This window comes from Armigeres subalbatus, chromosome 3 (assembly GCF_024139115.2).
Source record: "Armigeres subalbatus isolate Guangzhou_Male chromosome 3, GZ_Asu_2, whole genome shotgun sequence".
NCBI lineage: Eukaryota > Metazoa > Arthropoda > Insecta > Diptera > Culicidae > Armigeres > Armigeres subalbatus.
The window spans coordinates 95,101,898-95,122,799 of record NC_085141.1 but is presented as its reverse complement, the minus strand read 5'-3'; the positions used below and the strand labels follow the sequence as shown (position 1 = coordinate 95,122,799).

Here is a 20,902-nt window from a genome sequence, read left to right as displayed (position 1 = left end):
GCTCGTCTCCGCCCATGAGCGTTTGAAAAAGTCGTATATCGCGTCTATAGCGCTATCACAGTGCAAACATGCTTCATATTGGCTTTATAATCTATAATCTATCTATCTATCTATCTATATTAGACCTCTTCATGTTTTCAAAAAGTATCAAAAATTCAATCGGTCAGCCCAGCATCACAATTCTTATGCTAAAATAAGTCTCCTGTCAAATTTTCAGCTAATTCGGATAAAATTTCGAGGTGGCTCAAGTCGATTTAGTGTTTTTGGGCTATTTTCAATTTTGGGAAAAATCTAACAAGAGATATAAACGTCGAAAACTATCGCAACAACCTCTATACGGAAGCTTTTGGTGTGTTCTACAAGTCTTGTGAACATTGCGATTCGCTCCGATCACGTTTTGTCCATGTTAAAGTGATTTTCATGCATTTAAGTGCACAAAAATACTGTTTCCCCCAAAAGTCGTTGTTCTACAAAATTCTTGAGTTTATGACAAATGATTGTTAATTTATTATATTATTATTCCTCTTTTTACCCTGGAAATTTGAGTAATATAATTGCCTATGTGCGATTTACCGTTAAATTCTTAAAAATCAGAAGCTGAACATTTGTAGTAAATTTGCACGTTAGGATTTCTTCAAGCAAGTTGTTCGAATAAAACATAAATTAAATCATATGATATTTGATGCTTACAACAAACGACTTCCAAATTTTGTTAAATTCATCATATGTCTGCATGATTTTAACATTGAGTGCATTGTAGTAACAAGTGAAATCGAAGCTTCTTTGTTTGAACAACTTGTTTGAAGAAATCTCAGCGTGTAAATTTATGACAAATGTTCAGCTTCTGATTTTTAATAATTTAACGGTAAATCGCACATGGGCAATTATATTACTCAAATTTCCAGGGAAAAAAGAGGAACTATAATATAATAAATTAACAATCATTTGTCATAAACTCAAGAATTTTGTAGAACAACGACTTTTGGGGGAAATAGTATTTTTATGCACTTTAAGGCTTGAAAATCACTTTAACATGGACAAAACGTGAACGGAACGAATCGCAATGTTCACAAGACTTGTAGAGTACACCAAAAGCTTCCGTATAGAGGTTTTTGCGATAGTTTTCGACGTTTATATCTCTTGTTAGATTTTTTCCAAAATTGAAAATAGCCCAAAAACACTAAATCGACTTGAGCCACCTCGAAATTTTATCCGAATTAGCTGAAAATTTGACAGGAGACTTATTTTAGCATAAGAATTGTGATTCTTGGCTGACCGGTTGAATTTTTGATACTTTTTGAAAACATGAAGAGGTCTAATCTATATATATAAAACTCAATGTTTGTATGTTTGTATGTATGTTTGTATGTATGTTCCAGCATAACTTCTGAACCCATTGACCGATTTCAACCAAATTTGGAACACACATACTTTATCTTAAGGAGACGACGATAGGGGGGTTAGGGATGCTCTTTGGAAAAGGGGGAGGGTGTGGGGGGAGGGGTATTGCTAAGTTTCGATCAACTCAGTGTAACTTCTGAACCCCTTGGTCGATTTCATCCAAATTTGGAACACACATTCTTTATCTTAAGTAGACGACAATGGAGGGGGGCTAAGCATGCTCTTTGGATAAGGGGGAGGATGTGCGGGGAGGGGTATTGCTTAGTTATTAATCAACTCAGTGTAGCCTCTGAACCCCTTGGCCGATTTCAACCAAATTTGGAACACACATTCTTTATCTTAAGGAGACGACGATAGGCGGTTATGGATGCTCTTTGGAAAAGGGGGAGGGTGTGGGGGGAGGGGTATTGCTCAGTTATTGATCAACTCAGTGTACCTTTTGAACCCCTTGGCCGATTTCTACAAAATTTGGAACACACATTCTTTGTCTTAAGGAGACGACGATAGGGGGGTTGGGGATGCTCTTTGGAAAATGGGGAGAGTGTGAGGGGAGGGGTATTGCTAAGTTATTGATCAACTCAGTGTACCTTATGAACCCCTTGGCCGATTTCAACCAAATTTGGAACACACAATCCTTATATTAAGGAGACGACAATGGAGGTGGGCTAAGCATGTTTTTTGGAAAAGGGGGAGAATGTGCGGGGAGGGGTATTGCTTAGTTATTAATCATATCAGTGTAGCCTCTGAACCCCTTGGCCGATTTCAACCAAATTTGGAACACACATTCTTTATCTTAAGGAAACGATAATAGAGGGGGTTCGGGATGCTCTTTGGAAAAGGGGGAGGGTGTGGGGGAGGGGCATTGCTAAGTTACTGATTAACTCAGTGTACCTTTTGAACCCCTTGGCCGATTTCAACCATATTTTGGAACACACATTCTTTATCTTGAGGAGACGATGATAGGGGGATTATGAATGTTTTTTTTGAAAAAGGGGAGGGTGTGGGGGTATTGCTCAGTTATTAATCAACTCAGTGTAACTTCTGAACCCATTGACCGTTTTTAACCAAATTTGGAACACTCATTCTTCATATTAAGGAGACGACGATAGCGTGATTAGGGATGCTCTTTGAAAAAGGGAGGGTATGGAGGGAGGGGTATTGTTCAGCAATCGATCAACTAAATGTAAGTCTTGAACCCAATGACCTATTTGAACTAAAGTTGTATCAAATATTGTAAGTCCTAAGGAAACAACTTTAGTGGATGTGGGTAGGTAATTTTAAAAGGGGATGGTGTGAGAGGGGTATTGTTTAGTTATCGATCAATTCAGCATAACTTTTGATCCCATTTACCGATGTCCACTAAATTTGGAACCTATATTCTCTGTTCAAAGAAGACTATATCAGACTGGATAGGAGTGTCATAGCTGAATCAGAGAGATGGTATATTTATTAAACGAACAGTTTAGTATACCTTTTTACCGCATGGGTCAATTCAAACCAATTTTGTAAACACATATTCTCTGCCCAAAACTATTATATAGAGGCTGGGGGAAACTTTTGGAATGCGGGAGGTTGTTGGGGTTAGGTATTGTTCAGAAAACGTCTTAATTTAAAATCCCTCTTATTTAGTTCATTCGAGGTTCTTTCACATTGTACAATACTCCGAAAACAAATTTCCCGAATTCCTTAAAAATAGCAAATCCTCGACAATAACATTTTCCCGTTAATAACATTTCCCCAAAAATGACTTCAACGAAAATGATATTTCCCAAAAATGATTCTTACCGATACACGTATCCTAGAATATGACACTTCCCTGAAAATGACATATCTCTGAATGAAGCAGGCCATTAACATAACAATATTTGGCATAATGTCATTTGACATGAAGGGCATTTGGGATAATTATGAACAGTATCAGAAAAATCTTTCATAGAAAGCATGCATTTACTGGGTATAGAGCAATGATTATTGTTACCCTTCATCGGAATCATGGTTTGCCCAGTGAAAAGCAATAATTCATATGTTTCCTTCTGGATGGTGGATGTGATTGCTTCTTTAAAAGTAGGCATTTGCCCGGAATAAGGCAATGGTGAGTGTGATCCCTTCTTTAAAAATGGGCGTTTGCCCGGAATAAAGCATCGGTGGATGTTTTTCCTTCTTAAGCAATTGACGTTTGCCAGGAATAAGCCTATTCAAACCAACGATCCCTTTTTCTAGATCAGTATTAGTCAAATGACGAAGTATCTATAAGTTAACACAATTACTCTGTTGACCAATTGGTTTTATCTTTTTCAGATTGTAAAAAAACTGAAAACCAAACTGGCAATTCCGAGCAAGGCCGGGTACATAAAGCTAGTAGCTTTATATTTTCCGAAAAAGCAAAATATAGTGCTAATGGTTACTTAGGTTTCCCTTCACTCAATGCTCCAATATATTTAACTGTAATAATCGCATGCATATAGCAACTTCGAGAAAATATTGTTTAGCAACTGTAGATTTGTAGTCCAGAATAAAAGTATAAAATACCTCAAACTATCTTCCGATGTCTGTAGATTTCCAGGGAACGCAATAGATATAGTTGAATACATATCAAAAGTTTGAGTAGGGAAAAAACCACTGCTACAACTGTTGATTACACCTCAAGGATACTTTGGATGAGCCAGAACATCTAAACTATCTGTCGATGTATGTTATACTTCCAGGAGATATGCTGGGTGTGGTTGACCACGTATCAAAACGATGTGTAACGAAAAAATCTACTGTCAACTGTTGATCGCAACTCAAGAACTCAAGGACAGTTTGGATTACTAGGACTTTCCCAGAACAACCTATCGGTATTTTTAATCTTCCAATAGATGTGATGTATAGGTTCGAACATATTTCAAGATATTGTATGACAAGAAACGCTGGTTTGAATGATCGTAGGTTCTGTGCTAAAAGACAGTTTAGATTACCTAGAAAATTCCAAAACTGTCCTCCGGTGTCCTGATGACCTTCCAGGAGATGTAATACTCATGATTGAATACATATAGAAAATTTATGTGATGGAAAAAGCTTTTTAGTAGCAATAGATATGAAGTCCCGAACTCAAGATTAGTTTTGGTGGTCAACAGTATGTCTAAGAAATCAGCAGGTATATACAAGGATTATAACTTCCAGGAGATGTAATGAAAATAGTTTATAGAAGATAACTCTCCCAGATATCACATTCCCAGAGGATGACGGCTCACTTCACACGTATCAACATTTTGAGAAGCAAAAAACGCTACAACCACAACTCTTGATCACAAGCCCCGAAATTTTAATTATGGATAGTTTGGATTACTCAGAATAGCTCAAAATTTTCTTACGATATCCGTTGACCTCCCAGGAGATGCAATGAATACAATTGCATGCATATTGAAGCTTTGAGTACTGAAAAAAGATTTTCTTACAGCTGTAGATCTCATGTCCCGAACTCAAGAATAGTTTGGATAACCCAGAATACCCCAGAACGATCTTACGATATCTTTTGACCACTCAGAAGATGTAATGAATACAAATGAATGCATATTGAAGCTTTGGGTACCAAAAATAGCTTCTTACTAGCTGTAGATCTCAAGTCCCGAACTCAAGGACACTTTGGATGACCCAGAATATCTCAAAACTGTCTTACGATGTCCGTTGACCTCCCAGGAGGTGTAATGGATATGATTGAATGCATACTGAAGCTTAAAGTATCAAAAAAAGATTTTCTTACAGCTGTAAATCTCAAGTCCCGAACTCAAGGACACTTTGGATGACACAGAATATCTCAAAACTATCTTACGATATTCGTTGAGCTGCTATAGACATTATTGAATGCATATCGAAGCTTCAAAAGCAAAAGCAAAAAAAGCTTCAACGTAGCTGTAGATTTCAAGTCCCGAACTCAAGAATAGTTTGGAGAGCCCTCAATATCCCAGAACCGCCTTGCGTTGTTTTTCTTATCTTCCATAAGATGTAACGAACATGATTGAATACTCAAATAAACTTTGAGTTACAAAAAAAGGCTTTTTTTGCAGCTGTAGATTTCATATCTTGCACGTAAGGATAGTTGGGATGGCCTACGACGTCCAAGGAAGATTAAACATAGTTTATCGTGTATCACGGTAACTCTACGGATACGTTTGAATAAAAATCTTATTTTGAAACAGTACAATCCACTGCCAATATACCAATTATTTTCTTGTTCATAACTTGACCGTGCTCATGACGTTCTAGGTTGCCGTAAGTCCATGATCGCCCATGCATGGTATTTTTCCCTGATATGGGAATTAATTTCAAGCAATTCCCGAGCAGGAGAAAATAGCTCCACAATACTAAGTAGAGGTATTCCATACTGAATAACTGAACACCGAAATAAGGTATTGATTAGCCTTGCATAAGAGGTAAAATACTAAAAATAATACCTCAGACTTGTTCTATGCATACCAAGTTCATAATTAAATCAGCTATTGCAATACCTAAATAATAACCAACTTTGTGTATACCGTCAATAGCAAATTATGGTATTGAGGAAGTATTAAATAACAATATAATAACTTATTGAGGTATCTGTGGATGAATGATTTGAATACCACGATTTGCTATTCGTTAGGTTTGAAATCATAGAACTGTATCAATGCCATAATTCTAAAAGAAAAATACTACAATATCTTTGAATCATTACTTTATTCTTAATTTTTCTTTTTATGTTCACATTAATAAAAATTTTTACGAATTATTAAAAATTACAGTTCCACTGTATGCTTGTTGAAAAAAGTTAATAATATTAAAAACTTATTTGTTCATCGATCTCATTGCTGGATTATTCGACAGTACGCGATTGATGTGCTGAACTGCTTTTTTCGACAAGTCCATTGCAAGTCCATACCCATCGCCAAGGATTTGGCGCCGTTGGCACAAGCTTTCTAAAAAAAGTAAACATAAATTCTCTGCACGTTTTTATTAATTATACTATTTTACCTTTGATGAATTTGATTTTATCCGGATCCAGTTGCGCTGATGAGTCGTCAGCAATGGCGATAAAGTTTTCTGGCGTAGTAGAAGAGGAAGAGGGTCCAGCTGTTGGTTCATTGGTAGCTACTGTTGTTCTTTTCCCACCGCATGGATTGTTTGATGTTCGACCGGTTACAGTTCCGTGGCCAACACCTTTCGGCCAAAGGAACGCCATCAACTCCTTCACGAAAATATAGTCGCTATCCTTTGCAATCTGTGACGCTTTCAGGAGCCATTCCGGTGATGGATATCCTGGTCTTATCTTGGTTTCGAATGTTGTTATTTTTCCGCTCTCTTCCACCAGCTTGCACTGTAATTGCCAATTCTGTTTGCGTAGCTTCTCGACGTCCTCTTTCAGATCCTTGTTTTCGGAGATGAGTTTAGTCATTTTCTCTTCCATAGTTACGATTTTTTTGCTGCAATCAATATGCAGATCCTGTACGTGATCCCCATCGACCAGGCTAACTTGGGCCTGGGTTGTTGGATCCTCCGCTTCGGCGTCGCCGCCTTCTTCAACAGGAAATTGTTTAACTTCTTGATTACCCAATGCTCGATGCAATTTTACGAAGACGCCTTTTAAAACCGGTGTCTGTACTGTTAAGTCCATGGCCTGAAATAAACAGAAACAATCGAATTTTTTTTTCGATTAATATTTAATGTTGTTTGGGTGAATTTCGAAAAACCTTTTGCCTGTCAAGAAATCTGTTTGTAATAATCGAAAAAGCAAGAAAACGAAAAGAAACTTTTTTGCATAAACGTCCTATTGTCAAAGTACTCTAAATATAAGCATTTTAAGGTCCAAAATATAGTGCACTGTTCAAAATGCTGGAATAAACATGCTATTCTAAGCGTTTCGTCAACTAAACCCTCTTTCAAACTTTTGTTGCATAAAAAGATGTCTACTGTGATTTTAAACATTTTCTGACATTTATTACGAGCTATTATAAGCGAGTACTCGTTTTAGGGGACCAAATACGGGTGATTATTCGAATAAAACTATTATGAAACAAATATTTACCTCAATCAATGGTTTTCTTTGAATTCGTCGCTCCGTATCCGAAGGTTCCGCATTCTGTTCGGCTGGCTGCTGCTGGAATTGAGGTTATGTATAAGTTTTTTTCTTGCCTATTTTAGAATCAGCTTGAAAGTACTTACATTTTCCAAAAATTTGATATTTTCAGCATTTGCAGCTTTTTGCAAATGCTTTCGCTGGGTATTTTTTCTCGTTTTTCCCATTTTTGGACAAATAAAAGTCCCGAAGCACTAAAACCAACGCGCACGTAGAAGAAGGGCAACTTTTTTTCGAATGAAGAAAAATGTTTTGAGCATGTTGTCAGATCATAGACAAACAAACGTAACTCATGAAACTACGATGAAATTTGTTAATGAAAATATTTAACTTATTGTTTTTACTTAGACTAGAATCACAAAGCAGATTAAGAGGCAGATTATGGTAGTTGCTAAAATTCACATTATTTATTTTTGCCTGAGCATGCAACTAATAAATAGAGCCCGAATAAATAATGTATAATTTCAAATAGTTCGAGTGTTATGCTTGTTTGTTTGTGCTCTGGCAGTCTTCATCATAACAAACCTAGAATGATATTCAAAAAGCTCTTCAATCAAATTTAAAAGTATTTCAATTTTAATTTATTTGTTTTTACTTAATTTTATTTGTGTAATTTTAATTGATTTCAATTTAATGGTAATTCAATTTAATGCTAATAATTTAAATTAATTTTAAACTAAATTTAAATTAAATAGACGAATCCAAGTAAAAATAAGAAGAAGACACACGACGGTGTTAACTTTGACAGATTCTACAGCACAGCATAGGAAGATAAGTTTAAAATGCTTATAATAAATTCTAGACAAAATGTAATTAAAATCTGATTGATGTACGATACGGAAAAAGTTCTGAATTACATATTTGAAAGCTTATCTCAATTTTTTGTATATTTTCCAAAAATAAATCATACAGTTCGGATCTTTTTCCGTATCATACATCAATCAGATTTTAATTACATTTAGTCTAGAATTTATTATAAGCATTTTAAAATTATCTTCCTATGCTGTGCTGTAGAATCTGTCAAAGTTAACACCGTCGTGTGTCTTCTTCTTATTTTTACTGGGATTCGCCTATTTAATTTAAATTTAAATTAAATTTGATTTTAATTTTATTTAAGTTTAATTTTAATTGAATTTTAATTTTAATAGTTCCATACCAATGCGCGTTCGAAACGAGCAGAAGACCTGTCAAATGTGGCACATGGTGGTACTCTTTTTATAGGACTCTAATTTGTGCTACATCAAGCGGTTCCAAATCCATATCCAGTTTTCCGCGAGCGGTTATGGCCGCCAGCTTTCCTGCGGGTTAAGCCCCAAACACAATGTCAGCAAAACAGCAACGGAAACGACAAATTTGACAGTTATCCGAATTATTTTCTGTCAAATTTGCCGTTTCCGTTCCGCTGACATTGTGTTTGGGGCTTTTGTGTCTGATTTGACGTTTGTAGAGGTCGACTGCACCCACCGCTCCGAACATTCTGACCAATGTGGCATATAAGAAGGTGCTGATTAAGTGAATTCAAGCCTTCTTATATACCGAACGGTGGGTGCAGTTGACCTCCACAAATGTCAAATCAGAGACTAACCCGCAGGCAAGCTGGTGGCCATTACCGCTCGCGGAAACTGGATAAGCCATTTTATGAGAAAGTTTCGATCAGCTGATCGAGACTTCACCATCAATAGAGTAGACGGCTCGGCGTTTTGTTTTGGTAAATGTGCACGGCATGGATCGTTCAAAAATTACGTCCATCGTTTTTCGACATTTTCAATGTGAATTAAAATCGAATTAAACTTAAAAGTGACAGTTCAAAATTTTCCAATTAACCCTACTCGCAGAGCAAAATTACTTTTGACAGATATTGAATCATTTTTGATAGATGTTTTGTTCGTCATGCTGGGTAGCACCAGCCATTCTTATGAGCGGGAGATTTCATAATTTCCGAACTGTCACTTTTAAGTTTAATTTGATTTTAATTCACGAATCGGACCAAAGCCTTAGGCGCTTCTCAAGTATTTGTCTTGCTTGATGTTTAACGTCCGCTAATGACGGAACGTAAACATTATTTTCTATATATGTCAAAAAAATATTACGGTTGTTGTATCCGAGCCTTTGTTTACCTTGGAGTCTCAACGTTGAAGTTTATCGGTCGGTCATAAAGTTAATTACTGTTGTAGCTGATGCTTATTGCAAATTTATTAGTATCCTTCTGTCGTGATATTGGAACATGCATCCCAGACGAAGACGAAATTATTTTCTTTCGCCTTCGTATGAAGGGAAAAAGTACGAAAAAAAGGTATTTCCATAAAAGAATTTCTTTACTCAATAGTTAATTTTGATATTTTTACCGTAGGTTAAATTAAATCCTCGTCTCCCATTTGAAAACATAACAAATGGAGCTAACGAAAACTCAGAAAGTCGTTCTCCTTTGCACGACGCATCTAACAGTTGCTTGGTGCAGCCTCCAGAAGAGCCTTCTATGGAACCAATATCGTGTAGCGGCAATATCTTTGAAATGGAATCTTCTACCCCTTCCCCGATAGTTACAAATGAACCGTCTCTCGAAAGCAACTCCAACAATTCGTCTCCGGAAACGGATACGGATCAGCCTTATTTCCTTAAACCAAATTCTCCAGCTCATGATAAATCTTCCAGTTGGGACATGTTTTTCAAGGTAAGTTTTTTCCATTAGATTTTTCCCGTGAAACAAAAATCCATGTTTTTTTTTCGTTTGCAGATATTTTCTGGCAAAAATACGGAGGAAAAGTTTCAAACTACTAGTGATGTACTGACCGTTGAGATTATGTACATGATTCTGAATTATTACATTCGCCATAGTCTCACTCAAGAAGCATTAGAAGATTTGCTACGTATGATGAACATCATATCCGGTAAAAAGTTTCTTCCGGAGACATTTCAAACTTTTTCTATGCTGTTTGAAGGAAAGACGTCGACTTCTCAAAGAGTATACATTTGTACTAACTGTCAGTACGACTATGGCATTATGAAACCTGCATCAACAACGTTGTGTCCTATTTGTAGATCTCGGGAAATTGATTTCTTTCTGTTTATTCCTATTGAACCTCAATTAAAAGAAACGTTCAACAAATATCATAGCGAAATCGAGCAGTATGCGGAAACCATTGAACGTAATCAAATAGCTGATATAAACCGCGGAAGAAATTTTATCAATATGTCTCAAAGAGATCCAGGAAGGTATCTCACACTAAGCATCAACACAGACGGAGCAGCAGCTTTTAAGTCCACGACAAGAAAACCTTTATACCCCATTTTTTGTACGTTGAACAACTTACCTCCGGCCATTCGCTTCCAGAAATCTAACCTAATGTTAGCAGGACTATGGCTAAGCACCGGAGAGCCGAATCCAAATTTATTGTTTAAATATGTTATCCTCGAGTTACGAAAACTGCAAGAAGGTATTATCATCGAGGACAAGCTGTATAAAGTTGGTCTACTACAAAATTGTTTGGATTCTGTTGCGCGCTGTAAAGTTCAATGTAACAAGCAGTATAATGGTGAATATGGTTGTACAATATGCCTTCATCCGGGGGAATCCAGAAGTAGTAGGAATGGACGATGTTACCCTGTAAAAATCGCAAAAATACGTGATAACAAGTCTACTCGAAATATGATGGATGAAGTCAACCGAACAGGGCAAGAAATGTGTGGAATTATGGGGAAATCTATTTTCACACATTTAAATCATTTCGATTTAATCGCAGGGTATCCAGTTGATTATATGCACGCAGTGAACCTAGGAGTCATGAAACATATGATGGCATTGTTAACTGAAACCGAAAATCACAAGGAAGAATATTATATTGGACGAAAATTACAAGCAATTGACGAAAGAATCCGAAGTTTTCGCCCCCCAAGCAGTTTTCCACGAAATCCCAGGCCATTGGATGAACAAAAACGATTTAAAGCCAATGAATGGGAAGCATTTATGCTTTACTATATTTACCCGTGCCTGTATGGTATATTAAGTGAACCATTCTTGACACACATTATGGAGCTCTCTTCGGTAATCTTTCAGTTGCTAGATCATAAACTGAGTATGGCAAAAATAGATGAATGTGAGCGACGTATTGAAGAATTTGTAAAGCATTTCGAAACGTATTATGGAAGGGATAACATGACTTACAATGTCCATTTGCTGACGCATTTGGTTTACACGGTTCGTAACACAGGAGCTTTGTATAATAGCTCACTCTACCCATATGAATCAGGTATATATTCAAAATTAATAATAAAATGTTATTTAACACAAATAATGTTCTTGCAGGGAACGGAATGCTACTCAAATTTAGGAGCGGTAATAACAAACCGGTTATTCAAATTGAGCGTAAATTTCGTCTCAATAGACTGGTGCATATGACACATGCACCAGAGAATTCATTATTCAACCTTGGATCTGTTCGCTCTGGACTTCATCTCATCCTGTCATCGAATATAATGGACATCTTTTGTTTACTGTAGACTCTAATATAACATATGAAAATGGATTGGTAGAAACTGAATTTAGCACACTTGATAAGATCCATTTCAATGGGTTTAATATTTGTAGCAAAACATTCTGTCAAAATTACCGATACGATGATTCCTGGGTGTGCAAAAATGACAGATTTTATAATATACGCAAAATTCTAAGCGACAAACTAAATAATCCGTATTTTTTGGGAGAGTTACTCGATGTGGATCGTATTCATGACAATTTGTATAAATATGAAGAAACAAAGAATTTCAGTATTGTTAAAATTGATACATCTATTCAACAATGTATAAGCATTAGAATTAAATGTGAAAATAATGTTTTGAGATTCATCGCTAAATGTAAAGCAGTAACGCAGACTGACTGAGGAACAGAATCAAGAATTATAAATTGATTGACACAACCTTTTCTTTTTATTGCAACATATTTTTTATTACATTGTCGCCTCAAAACTTAAGGTGTAGCCAGAGTAAACGCGACAGCGCGATGCGACGCGACGCGGCAGTGCAATTTGACAGTTCATTGATAATAATTGTTATTCTTTTACGTGAGAAGAGTCACGTCGCATCGCACGTCGCGTTTACTTTGGTCGAGTCAAGTACGAAACACTGCAGATGGCCTTACATTTAATGTCGAAATACGTATCTGTCAAGTGACATCCAACAGCTTGATTGTTATTGAATTTTCATTTTTAGATATGTATATGAAAATGTGCACGATGCTCCAGTTACTTTACACATGAGCGATTCCGAATAAACGTATTCATGGCCTGCCTTCCATTATATGTCTTTATGGCAGATACCTAACAGTTTTTTAAAGACACTATGTTAAAATTGATTCACGATTCCTTAAAGGTTCTCATTAGCAATATTAATAAGATATAATCATTTATTGAGGTATCGGTTAGTTATTGAAAGGAAATTCTAAATAATGAATCCACACCAAATTTTGGTATGATACCAAAAAAAGGTATTTCTAAGTTATCAATCAGTTATTCCTTCGTGCTCGGGTTTCGCTGAAGACAGTGTTCACTTTTATCCATCGTGCGATTTTATACATCCATTTTTCTGTTGGGGTCATATATGACCCCGTGATCCTGAAAGGGTTAAGAGGCTCGGAAGCCACCTTTTAAGAGGCTTGGAAGTCTTCAAGAGGCTCGAAAGTCTGCTTTCAAGCTACTCGAGTTCTTTTCAAGAGGCTCGAAAACCTTCCTTGAAGAGGTTAGTTATTTGGCATAGCTAAAATTAGTGGAAAACGAAAAAAAATGTTTTGATTGTAAATCAATAGTTACTTGATTGTTTTCAATAGTTTCACTATTTTTACTCAAAATTGATTATAGGGGAACTGTTCTGATCTCCATCTCACTGTACATATATTCATCTCATCGCTAAACAAAGAAATACGGCACCAAATTCGTCGCTTCTTCTTGTCAACACCCGAGCAGGAGCGACGACCTCAATAACAGAAATTGGTATGATTTAGCCTTGCATAAGAGGTAAAATTCCAAAAAATAATACCAAAAACTTATATGCAGAATAGTTGAGGCATACCATGATTAGGTATTTCAATACCAAACCAATAATAATTGGTTATGCATTTGGTATTGAAATTCAATTTAATAACTGAGTTTGTTATGGCTTAAGTATTGTGCATATTAGTTTTTGGTATTATTCCTTTGGTATTTTACCTCTTATGCAGGGCTAGTTCATAACAGAGTGTGGTATCAATAACAGAATTACGTATTATTGAGCCCATTTCTCCTGCTCGGGCATGCCTGCTCACTGCCGAAAAAAATCACAAAAATAATAAACATACCAAATTCCTTTCCATTGCTTTGTTTTTGATGGGATGGAAATAGGAGCTATGAGATGAAGTGGCGAACCGTTCCCCTATTTTCAGTCTAATGAAATCATAAAGTTGTGCCAAATACTGCTTTTTGTTGTTGAAATAATTCGATGAATGTTGGAAGGTGCAAAATTTGTTGGAGCTCTACAGCTACCATGGGAAGGAAAGGGTTAAGCTCGAAAGCCAACTTCTAAAAGGTTCGGAAGCCTTTTGTCAAGAGTTTGGGAATTATTCTTTCATGTGGCTTGAAAACCTCCTTTCAAGGGACTGAGAAGCGTCCTTTCAACATGCTCAGAAGCCTTCTTAAGAGGCTCGGAAAGCTCCAAAAGTCCTCAAAGTATTGTAGAAAGCTTGATGTATAAACGTAATTTGAATTGAAAAGTTTCACGGAATAATGAACATTTCAGACAACGTTGATGGAGAACCATATATCCCGTTAGTTTTCAGGTACTTTTTGCATATATCTTGTGCCTCAATAAATGAAAAAGTTTGAAGGGATAACTAAAGAAAAAGGTTGAGAACCGCTGTTCTAGGTTATGAATAACTCATGTCATAATAATAGCAAACAAATAGCAAAATATTTGAGAGAAAAATTTGAATATTCAAATTAGTTATTATGCATATGCTGAAGATATTCCAAATGATAAATGAATAACAAATTTTGGCTATTATATGAAAATGTATTGTGGGGATGTTATTTTATGTAATCAGTAAATAGCATAAAAATAACAAAACTTGATATCACAGCAATATTTTTTATTTCCGGATAGAAAAATAGATAGAAGATAATATAATAGAAGAAAATAGCAAAAGAATAACTAATTTTACCATTAATATATGAATAACAGAATAGCAAAATCTGATGTTAGTTTGTTTGATATAGTTGCCCAAATAACTAAAATAATAGCAGTAAGAGCAAACCAATAGTAATTTTTTTTGCAGAAAAGGAGATATCAAAATCATTTATTATTGATATCCCGAGCAGGAGAAATTACCTAAATAATACCTAATTCTGTTATTGATACCATAGTCTGTTATGAACTAGCCTTGCATGATTTTTTTTTTCTTTATTTGAGTGATTTTTAAGTAAAGTACAAAGTTCATCACTTAAGTTAATTAACCCTTAAAAGACTGGGACGACACTTCGACCATACTGTCGGTCATAACTTATGATGCCGTGGGCCGATTTCCGGAATTTATATAGTTTTACAAAGGGGAATAGCAGCACTTTCAAATGCTTTTACGAAATTCCGGTTCGTAGATTCCCGTCCGGAGGAATAACCGGAAATGTAGGGGACACCTCGCATATTTCCATATATCGAAGGTCATATTTTAATTGTAGTCAATAGTATTCTAATAAAAATAGCTAAAATCGACAATTATATTAATACATGATTGCCAGGAATCGATATCTATGAATCAATAGACTTATATTGACAACTACGTCCACTATTCCGGGACCGGAATCACCGGTATGTGGTTCCGAAGGACCAAATCAAAATTTCAGAGAACCATATCATGCGACACATCAAATTACACTGCCGCAACGAGATATGACCAACCAAAGTGTAATCGGACCGTTTTGGACACATGTGACCACTTTGGCACAGGTTCCGGTACGCCACTATCCGGTTCCAGAGGACCAAATCAAAATTTCTGAGAACCATACCATGCGACACATCAAATTACACTGCCGCAAAGAGATATGACCAACGAAAGTGTAATCGGACCGTTTTGGACACATGTGACCACTCTGGCACAGGTTCCGGTACGCCCCGATACGGCTCCGGAGGACAAAATAAAAATTTCAGGGAACCGTACCATGCGACACATCAAATTACACTGCCGCGACGAGATACAGCCAACGAAAGTATAATCGGACCGTTTTGGTCACATGTGACCACTCTGGCACAGGTTCCGGTACGCCACTATCCGGTTCCAGTGGACCAAATCAAAATTTCAAAGAACCACACCATGCGACACATCAAATTACACTGCCGCAACGAGATATGACCAACGAAAGTGTAATCGGACCGTTTTGGACACATGTGACCACTCTGGAACAGGTTCCAGCACGCCACTATCCGGTTCCGGAGGACCGAATCAAAACTTTAGAGAACCATACCATGCGACACATCAAATTATACTGCCGCGACAAGATATGGCCAACGAAAGTGAAATCGGACTAATAAGAATAAGAATTTGAGGGAGCAACCGTATAATTTCCGGAATATTTTGAGGATTTTCAAAACATTCTTCTATAAATCTGTGGAGTTTTTTATTTGTTTTATGGACACCTGTTCTCCCTTTACCTTTCGTGGACCAGTAAGATATAGTGTTTATTAAATATTTGTAACGGCCACTGACTTACTAAGTCAATGCTACAATGCATTTAAATTCCAAAATTTGTACATGGATAGCTAAAAATTCAAGCTTTATTCACTTGGTGGTCAATACAATTTCACAATTTCTAGTCATTCACTAAGTAGCAGCTACAAGTTGTACGGTTACCCTGCTCAGGCTCATGATATGTTGTTTCATTGTCCCTGTATCTTTGATACACTACCATCTGGTGGGTTCCATACTACAGCTCATCCATATTTTGATATTGTCTTTCAGAACTCGAGCTAGTATGTGCATTTTGGCTAAATTGAAAGGCCAAATCAGCCCAAAACGCTTCAATTGCTATTCCTGAAATTTCGATTCGATGGTTCTCAGCATTTTTTATTTGGTCCTCCAGATAGCGGCATACCGGAACCTGTGCCAGAGTGGTCACATGTGTCCAAAACAGTCCTTTTACATTATATATCTAGTCGCGGCAGTGTAATTTGATGTGTCGCATGGTATGGTTCTCTAAAATTTTGATTTGGTCCTCCGGAACCGTATCGGGGCGTACCGGTATCTGTGCCAGAGTGGTCAGATGTGTCCAAAACAGTCCGATTACTCTTTCGTTGGCCATATCTTGTCGCGGCAGGGTAATTTGATGTGTCGCATGGTATGGATCTCTACAATTTTGATTTGGTTCTCCGGAACCGGATAGTGGCGTACCGGAACCTGTGCCAGAGTGGTCACATGGGTCCAAAACGGTCCGATTACAATTTCGTTGGCCATATCTTGTCGCGGCAGGGTAATTTGATGTGTCGCATGGTATGGTTCTCTGGAATTTTGATTTGGTCCTCCGGAACCGGATAGTGGCGTACCGTAACCTGTGCCAGAGTGGTCACATGTGTCTGAAACAGTTCGATTACACTTTCGGTGGCCATATCTTGTCGCGGCTGGGTAATTTGATGTGTCGCATGGTGTGGTTCTCTGAAATTTTGATTTGGTTCTGCGGAACCGGATAGTGGCGTACCGGAACCTGTGCCAGAGTGGTCACATGTGACCAAAACGGTCCGATTATACTTTCGTTGGCCGTATCTCGTCGCGGCAGTGTAATTTGATGTGTCGCATGGTACCGGTTCCCTGAAATTTTTGTTTTGTCCTCCGAAGCCGTATCGGGGCGTACCGGAACCTGTGCCAGAGTGGTCACATGTGTCCGAAACAGTTCGATTACACTTTCGGTGGCCATATCTTGTCGCGGCTGGGTAATTTGATGTGTCGCATGGTGTGGTTCTCAGAAATTTTGATTGGGTCCTCCGGAATCGGATAGTGGCGTACTCGAACCTGTTCCAGAGTGGTCACATGTATCCAAAACGGTCCGATTACACTTTCGTTGGCCATATCTCGTCGCGGCAGTGTGGTTCTCAGATATTATGATTTAGTCCCCTGGAACCGGATAGTGGCGTACCGGAACCAATGCCAGAGTGGTCACATGTGTCCAAAACGGTCCGATTACACTTTCGTTGGCCGTATGTAATTTGATGTGTGGCAGTGTAATTTGATGTGTCGCATGGTATGGTTCTCAGATATTTTGATTTGGTCCTCTGGAACCGGATAGTGGCGTACCGGTACCTGTGCCAGAGTGGTCACATGGGTCCAAAACGGTCCGATTACAATTTCGTTGGCCATATCTTGTCGCGGCAGGGTAATTTGATGTGTCGCATGGTATGGTTCTCTGAAATTTTAATTTGGTCCTCCGGAACCGGATAGTGGCGTACCGTAACCTGTGCCAGAGTGGTCACATGTGTCCGAAACAGATCGATTACACTTTCGGTGGCCGGGTAATTTGATGTGTCGCATGGTGTGGTTCTCTGAAATTTTGATTTGGTTCTGCGGAACCGGATAGTGGCGTACCGGAACCAATGCATTGGCCAATTGCAATGCCAGAGTGGTCACATGTGTCCAAAACGGTCCGATTACACTTTAGTAGGCCGTATCTCGTCGCGGCAGTGTAATTTGATGTGTCGCATGGTATGGTTCTCAGATATTTTGATTTGGTCCTCTGGAACCGGATAGTGGCGTACCGGAACCTGTGCCAGAGTGGTCACATGGGTCCAAAACGGTCCGATTACAATTTCGTTGGCCATATCTTGTCGCGGCAGGGTAATTTGATGTGTCGCATGGTATGGTTCTCTGAAATTTTAATTTGGTCCTCCGGAACCGGATAGTGGCGTACCGTAACCTGTGCCAGAGTGATCACATGTGTCCGAAACAGTTCGATTACACTTTCGGTGGCCATATCTTGTCGCGGCTGGGTAATTTGATGTGTCGCATGGTGTGGTTCTCTGAAATTTTGATTTGGTTCTGCGGAACCGGATAGTGGCGTACCTGAACCTGTGCCGGAGTGGTCACATGTGTCCAAAACGGTCCGATTACACTTTCGTTGGCCGTACTTCGTCGCGGCAGTGTAATTTGATGTGTCGCATGGTATAGTTCTCAGATATTTTGATTTGGTCCTCCGGAACCGGATAGTGGCGTACCGGAACCTGTGCCAGAGTGGTCACATGTGACCAAAACGGTCCGATTATACTTTCGTTGGCCGTATCTCGTCGCGGCAGTGTAATTTGATGTGTCGCATGGTATGGTTCTCAGATATTTTGATTTGGTCCTCTGGAACCGGATAGTGGCGTACCGGAACATGTGCCAGAGTGGTCACATGGGTCCAAAAAGGTCCGATTACAATTTCGTTGGTCATATCTCGTCGCGGCAGTGTAATTTGATGTGTCGTATGGTACCGGTTCCCTGAAATTCCCTGAAAGTCCTCCGGAACCGGATAGTGGCGTACCGTAACCTGTGCCAGAGTGATCACATGTGTCCGAAACAGTTCGATTACACTTTCGGTGGCCATATCTTGTCGCGGCTGGGTAATTTGATGTGTCGCATGGTGTGGTTCTCTGAAATTTTGATTTGGTTCTGCGGAACCGGATAGTGGCGTACCTGAACCTGTGCCAGAGTGGTCAAATGTGTCCAAAACGGTCCGATTACACTTTCGTTGGTCATATCTCGTTGCGGCAGTGTAATTTGATGTGTCGCATGGTATGGTTCTCAGAAATTTTGATTTGGTCTTCTGGAACCGGATAGTGGCGTACCGGAACCTGTGCCAGAGTGGTCACATGTGACCAAAACGGTCCGATTATACTTTCGTTGGCCATATCTCTTTGCGGCAGTGTAATTTGATGTGTCGCATGGTATGGTTCTCAGAAATTTTGATTTGGTCCTCTGGAACCGGATAGTGGCGTACCGGAACCTGTGCCAGAGTGGTCACATGTGTCCAAAACGGTCCGATTACACTTTGGTTGGTCATATCTCGTTGCGGCAGTGTAATTTGATGTGTCGCATGATATGGTTCTCTGAAATTTTGATTTGGTCCTTCGGAACCACATACCGGTGATTCCGGTCCCGGAATAGTGGACGTAGTTGTCAATATAAGTCTATTGATTCACAGATATCGATTCCTGGCAATCATGTATTAATATAATTGTCGATTTGAGCTATTTTTATTAGAATACTATTGACTACAATTAAAATATGACCTTCGATATATGGAAATATGCGAGGTGTCCCCTACATTTCCGGTTATTCCTCCGGACGGGAATCTACGAACCGGAATTTCGTAACGGCATTTGAAAGTGCTGCTATTCCCCTTTGTAAAACTATATAAATTCCGGAAATCGGCCCACGGCACCATAAGTTATGACCGAAAGTATGGTCGAAGTGTCGTCCCAGTCTCTTAAGGGTTAAGCTAATTAGCCTTGCATGAGATTTAAAATACCAAAAATTAATATGCAAAATACTTTAGGCATAACATGCTTAGGTATTTCAATACCAAACGAATAATAATTTGTGATGCGTTTGGTATTGAAATACCTAAGCATGTTATGCCTAAAGTATTTTGCATATGAATTTTTGGTATTATTGTTTGGTATTTTACCTCTTATGCAAGGCTAATTCATACCAATTTCTGTTATCAAGATCGTCGCTCATGCTCAGGATATGTTGAAAAGGCAAATGATGAAAGAATTACAAACTTTGTTATGATTGCATAATCTGTTCTTCATTTGTTGTTCTGTTCTTCCTTACAATAACATATAAATAATAAATTTTACTACTATAACAGAATTTGCTGTTAGGATGTTATTTTATGTTATTCATGAATAACATAAGAATAACAAAATCTGATATCATTGCAAAATGTGTCATTAATATGTTATTTGTTTGTTATTCACCTCTATCCGGGTACCCAGTTTCCATAAAAGTAAGTCATTTCAACCAGTCATTCAGCATACTGATAAATTGCATAAACTACCACCAAGCGTCCCAAAAAGAAAGGAGACCAGTGCCAAACTGTAGCAGAACCTGATTCTGAGATGAACCAACCAACATGCGCGTTTTTCCAAGGTCAACCGGCTTCAAATGCATTCTAAATTGTGTACGGGACGGGATGCGCTCGGACACACAAACACACGCGGTCCAAATGCATACAGCTACTCGACTTTTCTTGTCTGCCCAGATCCAGACACGACGACGTTGCGGGGTAACCAATTGGATGCTGCCGGTTTGTGTATTGAAAGAAAGATACTCGACGGACGGAATATGGCCCAGATCCCGGAGTCGCGCATAACAATTTGCACAAAGGCGGCCCGTCTGTAACCGTTTTGCCCTGATTCGTACCCCAT

The 20,902-nt window shown here is 38.3% G+C and overlaps 2 protein-coding genes across 6 annotated transcripts in view; one reads left to right on the top strand and one right to left on the bottom strand.

Moving 5' to 3' along the window:
* LOC134221109 (transcription factor HNF-4 homolog) overlaps window positions 1-20,902 on the top strand; it is a 371,046-nt gene that overhangs the window by 144,173 nt on the left and 205,971 nt on the right. The gene's annotated exons all lie outside the window — the stretch shown is intronic.
* On the bottom strand, window positions 6,190-7,920 carry LOC134221110 (uncharacterized). Of its 2 annotated transcripts, none has more exons than XM_062700303.1 (4): window positions 7,579-7,920; window positions 7,442-7,513; window positions 6,391-7,033; window positions 6,190-6,335 (listed from the first exon to the last, which is right to left on the bottom strand). In XM_062700303.1, the coding sequence occupies exons 1-4, from the start codon at window positions 7,657-7,659 to the stop codon at window positions 6,205-6,207; spliced, it is 927 nt and encodes a 308-aa protein (XP_062556287.1). In that variant the 5' UTR covers window positions 7,660-7,920; the 3' UTR covers window positions 6,190-6,204. The 2 variants fall into 2 exon arrangements, with proteins under 2 accessions (XP_062556287.1, XP_062556288.1); XM_062700304.1 differs by having other exon boundaries at window positions 7,442-7,510.